General features: G+C 47.6%; 1 protein-coding gene across 1 annotated transcript; it reads left to right on the top strand.

The window, feature by feature from the left end:
- The first annotated feature begins 4240 nt into the window (after positions 1-4240).
- On the top strand, positions 4241-6234 carry LOC109461527. Its single transcript, XM_019757907.1, has 2 exons — positions 4241-4252; positions 4996-6234. Exons 1-2 carry the CDS (start codon positions 4241-4243, stop codon positions 5980-5982), a joined length of 999 nt encoding a protein of 332 aa, XP_019613466.1. The 3' UTR covers positions 5983-6234.
- The last annotated feature ends 1507 nt before the right edge of the window (positions 6235-7741 follow it).

The following is a 7741-nucleotide window of genomic DNA, read 5'->3' as shown; positions in this document are numbered from 1 at the left end:
CCTTTCACGGAGTTCCGGGCTGTACGATCGCTCGATATTACCCACACGATCCTTCCCAACCTGCGCCATTTCTCTTCCACACGTCGTCTACCTAGAAATAGCCCACAATGATCTCTGTCGACGCAGCCAGTCTCCCGCCAAAATCGCACACGACCTTGCCTCCCTAGCCCGGACCATTGCTTCAATTCCGTCCGTCCGTGTTGTCATAGTTGCAGAACCCTTATGGCGACTCAAATCTCCTGCATACATGCCGGATTTTTCATGACCGACTTGCGGCCTTTCGATCCACCCTCCGCCCACTCATTGATTCAACGCAAAAAGTTACTCGCTGGTACCACAGCCGACTTTGGCAGAAAAACAAAAATTACTTTGTTCATGATGGCCTACATCTGAACGACGAAGGAAACCTTCACCTGTTTAGGAGTGTTAGAGGCGCCATAATCCCACATCTAACTCCGTACCAACCCCAACATTCACAACCGTAAGTTGAATTTATCCTTTTCCAAATTATGTTCTGTCATCCGCATTTCGCGTCTCTTTGGCGGCTCCCTTTCGCTCACAGGTAGTGAGCTGTCCTGGTGGCCCTGATCTATATGTTGTCAGTTACTTAGCACAGTGTGCATATTTTGAACATTGATTAACATGAGTGTACAACTGATGTACCATGTAACCCCAAGGGGATTCTCTTGCTAAGTTTGAGACCGGTGTTATGCTCTGATCAAAAGTCTTCTAGCCTACTCGGCTGAATAAATTATGTTATACCGCCAAAGACATCCTTCTCTGTACGTTATTTATCGCCCTGATGTGTTAGCAAGGAGTATGTGGAGAGTAAAACTCTGTTTGCCGCGAAATGCTAGCCAGGAATTAGTGGAGAGAAAAACCCCTTTTTGCCAGGCAAAAAAGCGGGTTTTTAGTGGAGCAAATTCTTGGCTTTGTTATCCCTGAGCCCAGATGTTTGTTGTTTACAAGGCCCCATTGTTAGATAAGGATCGGTGACAGGAAGAAGCCGCCGGTCCCTGATTGGATGTGAGTCGGACACTGAATTCCAACACAGGGGTGGTCTCACACATGTGGTTTCTCTTCAGTCGTGCGTTGGGTAGCCCTGAGACCAGAGGGGCCTGACCGAAAACGATTTTCCACCGTCCCGCCCCGTCCGACCGTATCGTGCTGTTTATTACAAATTGCTCCTTACCTTCCATAACATAACGAGTTTTATATACTTCCCGCTGACGCCAATAAATTCCATCCTCAATTCTCCACGTTTACGGGCAACACCAAAACTGCTCTCGCAGCGAAGGAATAAAGCGGGCTTATTTGCTGAAATCAAATTTGCTATTATCTTTCTATCTTACATGAAAATCCGTTATCCTTTCCTCCCATGCCGAACACCTTGCTATACTGTGTTACGGCTTGAACATGTATACTGTCTCATGCTCTCTTTATGTGCGCTGTCATTTATTTCATTTTATCTCCTCCCTTATTGAGTGAATTATTATGTTTCGCGCCATTATGAGCGTATTTACCTCGCTCTGCTCTTCTTCTGAGCGCTGATTTTACTTGCTCCGTGGTTGAGCACATGTTTTGCTCCTGTGGGAGCGTATTTACTTTGTATGCTCTAAAAGAGCATTGATATTATTTGCTCCTTGGTTGAGCACACGTTATGCTCCAGTAGGAGCGTATTTACTTTGTATGCTCTTATGAGCGTTGATATTATTTGCTCCTTGGTTGAGCACATGTTATGCTCCAGTAGGAGCGTATTTACTTTGTATGCTTTTATGCGCATTGATATTATTTGCTCCTTGGTTGAGCACATGTTATGCTCCAGTAGGAGCGTATTTACTTTGTATGCTCTATTGAGCATTGATATTATTTGCTCCTAGGTTGAGCACATGTTATTCCTTCTTTGTTGACCGCGTGTTACGCTCCGGTGGAGCTCATTTCCTTCTATGTTGTTATGAGCACAGATATTATTTGCTCCGCTGCTGGGGACTCATTTACTGAATTATGCTCTCACCATGATTACTCACATTCTTTGCCCCCTCTGGAGCTCCTTACTGTGTTTCGCGTCACAATTCTATTTCTAGGGACATGTGTTCCTTATCATGACCCTTCAATTGTTAATTGATTTTCTTGTCTGAGCCCTCAGACATGCCGCCCAAGGCCCGGAAGCGAAAGGCGACACCCAGCAGGAGTGCGACGCCCAAGACAGCCAAACAGCCCAACGTGCCCAAGCGCAACCTGCGAACCAGGAAGCCTACACAAACCACCCGCTCGCCTGAAGTCGTCATCGCTACTTCAACGCCCACGTCCCACGTGCAGACTTCACCCGTCGTTGTCACGTCGCACGTTCAGACACTCCCCACCGTCGTCACGTCCCAGGTGCAGACACTCCCCACCGTCGTGACGTCCCAGGTACAGACCCTCCCTACCGTCGTGCCATCCCAGGTGCAGACCCTCCCCACCGTCGTGACGACCCAGGTGCAGACCCTCCCCACCGTCGTGACGTCCCAGGTGCAGACCCTCCCCACCGTCGTCACGTCACAAGTGCAGACCCTGCCCGCCGTTGCCGCGTCCCAGACGCAGACACTCCCTAGCGTCGTCACGTCCCACGTGCAGACGTCGCCTGCTGTCATCTCTTCAGCGCCGGCCTTGCCTCCAGCCTGCCTGGACACACCAGCGAACGCCATGGCAGCTGCCATATTAGGTACTTCTCTTCCTATAGCTCCTGGGACCTCATCCCAGATCCCCCCAACATTTGTGAAGCCGGCTGGCCATTCACAGGTGTCGTTTGCTTCCACGTCCGCTAGCCCCACCATCCATCTCCCCCTAGACTCCGGGGTATCCGCCCCCATGAAAGAAAAAATCTGGGCTGACAAATGGGTGGATTTCCGCCAGTTATTACCTAACCAAAATGTGGCGCCCCAGTATACAGTCTCACTATCGGACGTGGACGCATCCCCGACTCTTACGCTGGCCAGTCGACCAACCCAGACCAAATCCCCACTATCTCTTGACCAGTGGTCGGAAGCTTTCCTTGTTTTTCATTATGTTTACATACAACGTCATGCCGCCGCTAGCCCGGCACTAGTTTCTTACCACCACCTCATCCGCAGCATGGCTGCCAGGGGCGCCAACTGGCGTCGTTATGACGATTCTTTCCGCACCTTCCGACAGTCCTCCATACATACACCTTGGAACACACCGCACCTCCAACTATACATCGACGCTCTGACCAACTCTACTCCGACTGCCCGGCCCTTTCCAGCGCAGGCCCGCGCATCGGGCCCCCGACACACCGCTACCTCTTCTCGCACGAGGACCATCCCTAACGGCTACTGTTTTCCATACCACCGCCAGAATGGAAAATGCCTTAGGTCCGACTGCCACTACAACCACACCTGCCCCTACTGCTCCAACGCTCACAAAGCTTTCGTCTGTCCCAAACGCCCCAATCCCAACCAGATCTAAATTCCCTCAGGCCTGCCTCCAAAACGTAGACACTGTGATTTTGCCTACTCCTCTGCCCACGCCTGTCCATGCCAATGTTTTACACCGGTACCTTACAGGATACCCCGAAAGAGAAAAACAGTATCTCTGCTCTGGCTTCTCTGAGGGATTTCCACTAGAATATTTTGGCCCTCGGACACCACCCCCACAAACCCCGCTACTCAGAGCGCATGACCCTCACCACTCTGTTATTTCCGAAAAGCTCAAACAAGAATTGAAGGCGTTGCGTATTGCTGGTCCCTTCCACACGCCCCCCTTCCCAAATTTGTTTTTGTCTCCATTATATGCTGTCCCCAAAAAGACCCCAGGAAAATTTCGTCTCATCCACGATCTGTCTTCTCCCAAGGGTGCTTCTATCAACGAGGGTATCCCACATGACCTGTCCACAGTGTCCTATGCCTCCATTGACACCGCGATCAAGCACATTAAAACTTTGGGACCCGGATGCTACCTGGCTAAAACTGATATTCAGTCAGCTTTTCGCCTGATCCCGGTGCACCCTAACGATCACCACCTGTTAGGCTTCCGCTTTGATAATAAGTTCTATTACGACCGTTGCCTTCCAATGGGATGTGCCACTTCCTGCGCAATTTTTGAAACATTTAGCACAGCTTTAGAATGGATCTCCCGCATTAAACTTGACATCCCTTTCCCCACTCATATTTTAGACGACTTTCTGTTCGTTAATAAGTCATACATGCTATGCAACCGCGACCTGTCAGCTTTTTCGAACATGTGTGATGAAGTGGGTATCCCCTTGGCGGACGACAAAACGTACACCCCGGACACAATTATGTCTTTCTTAGGCATTGAGCTTGATACAATCCAGATGGAGGCCAGATTACCCGCAGACAAATTGCAGAAATGTTTAGAACAGCTGTCCTCCTTCCTTTCAGCAACATCGGCCAGTCTAAAACAACTGCAATCACTCATTGGCTTGTTAAATCACGTATGTCAAGTTGTACCACCCGGTCGTGCTTTCCTTAGGCGCCTTATCGATCTCACCAAATCCCCGTCCTCGCCTACGATACGCATACCCATTACATCTCCCGTCAAACAAGATCTTCACATGTGGCAAACCTTCCTCAGATCCTTCAACGGCAAATCATTCTTTCTAGATGACAGTTTCACTTCCGACACCACCCTTCACCTTTACACAGATGCTGCGGCATCGCTTGGTTTCGGGGCAGTTTTCCGCACTTCTTGGCTTTTCGGCGCTTGGCCCAAATATATGTACAACCTCAACATCACCATTCTCGAGTTTTATCCTATTGTTCTCTCACTGCACATCTGGGGGAGACTGTGGGAAAATAAACGCATTCTCCTACACACAGATAATCAGGCTCTTGTCCATGTCATCAACAAGCAAACGTCCCGAAACCAAGCCATCATGCCACTACTCCGTCACTTCGTCCTCACATGCCTACAACGCAATATCCTTTGTCGTGCTACCCATATTCCAGGTAAACTCAACGGTATGGCTGACAGTTTATCTCGCTTACAGATCACCCACTTCCGACGGGCATACCCACATATGGACAACATCCCGATCCCCATACCCTCCCATCTGCTGCCGCAAGCCTTGATTACACAGTGAACAGCCTTCTCCTCTCCTCTCTGGCCCCTTCCACCTTGCGTGCCTACCGTGGGTCCTGGCAGCAACTCCGTGCCTTCACTCTAGAACACACCGGACAGGACACCTGTCTCCCAGTTTCTACTAAACTAATATCACGCTTCATAGCATCATTGCACCAGAAAGGATTTGCACCAGCAACCATAACCTCCAAATTATCCGCAGTCAGCTTTGTTCATAAACTCCTCAGTCTCCCAGACCCGACACAGTCCTTTGTCACCCAAAAATTGCTACTAGCAATCCGGAAAAACCGTATTCCAGACAGCTGGCTTCCGATCTCACCCTCTATTTTGAAGGCGCTCATAGATTCCTTACCTACCCTGATTGCCCCCAACTATGACCAGATACTGTTCAAAGCCATGTATCTATTCGCTTTCTATGCAATGACCCGCATCTGTGAAATCACTGTAACATCTGATTCACAGCATACGCTACAACTCGCCAACTTGCATTTCCGCCCTTCCCCTAACGCTCCAATCACAGTGACCTTCACCACTTATAAACACAGCAAACCCGGACGCCCTGCTACAATAGCTATCCAGCCCCAGCCGGGAAGCAAGTACTGCCCTGTGGCCAGCATGCAGGATTACCTCTCACTTCGGGGGAACTGTGTAGGTTGCCTGTTCCTCCGTAGTGACGGTTTTCCTGTCCCTAAAGACTGCTTCGCCAAAACCCTCAAAACCTGCCTCACATATTTAGGTCTAAACGCGCAGAACATAACGCCACATTCTTTCCGAATCGGCGGAGCAACTCACGCCGCACAGCACGGAGTTCCAGAAGCCCTGCTGCGATCGATAGGCAGGTGGTCCTCCTCCGCTTACATACAATACATCCGACCTTAAACAACACTGCACAGCGTTACACTACCATGACCATCACACGGTTTGCCTTTACACGTCTTACCTTTACCCCGAACTATTTTATTTGCTTCTCTGTACGATTACCGCAACGGCCCCTGTTTTGACTATTCTTATGTGTCGATTACCGCAACGGCCCCTGTTTTGATCTTATGTGATTTCTTATATGTCACACATTGTAACGAGGTTCTACTCAATGTTCCTACGTGCTACAGCTAGGTTTAACACCATGCTCGATATGTGAGCCGAACTGCTCCTGATGTACACTGTTGTACTTGCATTACAGTTGTAGTGAGATGACTCTTTATGTTTCTCTGTGGTGTAGCGAAGTTATTCACCATGCTTGATATGTGTTGTACCGAGCTGAACTGCTCCATGCACTACTTTTGTTCTGAACTGTATGCAATTATAGTTGTGTTTTTGTTCTGAACTGTATGCTATCATAGTTTTGCATTACGGTTGTAGTGAGATTATACTTAATGTTTTTCTGTGGTGTAGCGAAGTTATTCACCATGCTTGATACGTGCCGTACCGAGCTGAACTGCTCCATGCACTACTTTTGTTCTGAACTGTATGCTATTATAGTTTTGTTTTTGTTCTGAACTGTATGCTATCATAGTTTTGCCTTACGGTTGTAGTGAGATTATACTTCTTAACTGTATGCTATTATAGTTTTGTTTTTGTTCTGAACTGTATGCTATTATAGTTTTGCATTACGGTTGTAGTGAGATTATACTTAATGTTTTTACCATGCTTGATATGTGTTGTACCGAGCTGAACTGCTCCATGCACTATTTTTGTTCTGAACCGTATGCCATCATAGTCGCATTACGGTCGTAGTGAGATTATTCTCAGATGCATTATAGTTTCGCAATAGTTCACATGAAGCATTATGTTACCTTTACCTTCCCTATGTCAGTAGCATATTTTACTACTTAAGCCACACCGGTATCTTCGCCTTGAAGCTTTATCTTAGCATTGTTGCACCTTTACCTGTATCATCAATGTTTACTACCTGCACCTATACGTTTGTGCCTTCGCTGACTTCCCTGTTTCCCTACTCTGTACTGGACTGGTGGCCCTGATCTATATGTTGTCAGTTACTTATCACAGTGTGCATATTTTGAACATTGATTAACATGAGTGTACAACTGATGTACCATGTAACCCCAAGGGGATTCTCTTGCTAAGTTTGAGACCGGTGTTATGCTCTGATCAAAAGTCTTCTAGCCTACTCGGCTGAATAAATTATGTTATACCGCCAAAGACATCCTTCTCTGTACGTTATTTATCGCCCTGATGTGTTAGCAAGGAGTATGTGAAGAGTAAAACTCTGTTTGCCGCGAAATGCTAGCCAGGAATTAGTGGAGAGAAAAACCCCTTTTTGCCAGGCAAAAATGGGGATATTTTTTATCATAACGTCAACCACCTACCCTCATCTTGTCAGGCAGCCACATCTCTACTCCTACTCTGTCAGTGTCCTGGTAGCTCATCCTCCAGTTGGAGTGCTTGCGAGAGGCTGTAGGGTCAAACATTTGTATTGCATTAAACCAGTAGAAAACATCTGTATTGAAAGTCAGTACTGAGGACCTTTTGGAAGATGTATGTAATGATATGAATATAACTAGTATTCAGAAAGTACAAAAGACAGATTTATAGTAATTTATCTCATGATTACCTCTTCTTGCCAGGCTTTCCCTGTTTCTCCGACGAAACCACCTCTCTGTTAAAAGAAATAGGAAAT

Source organism: Branchiostoma belcheri, unplaced genomic scaffold, assembly GCF_001625305.1.
Source record: "Branchiostoma belcheri isolate BF01 breed outbred unplaced genomic scaffold, Haploidv18h27 scaffold936, whole genome shotgun sequence".
Taxonomy (NCBI): Eukaryota; Metazoa; Chordata; class Leptocardii; order Amphioxiformes; family Branchiostomatidae; genus Branchiostoma; species Branchiostoma belcheri.
This window is presented reverse-complemented; position numbering and strand designations above follow the sequence as displayed.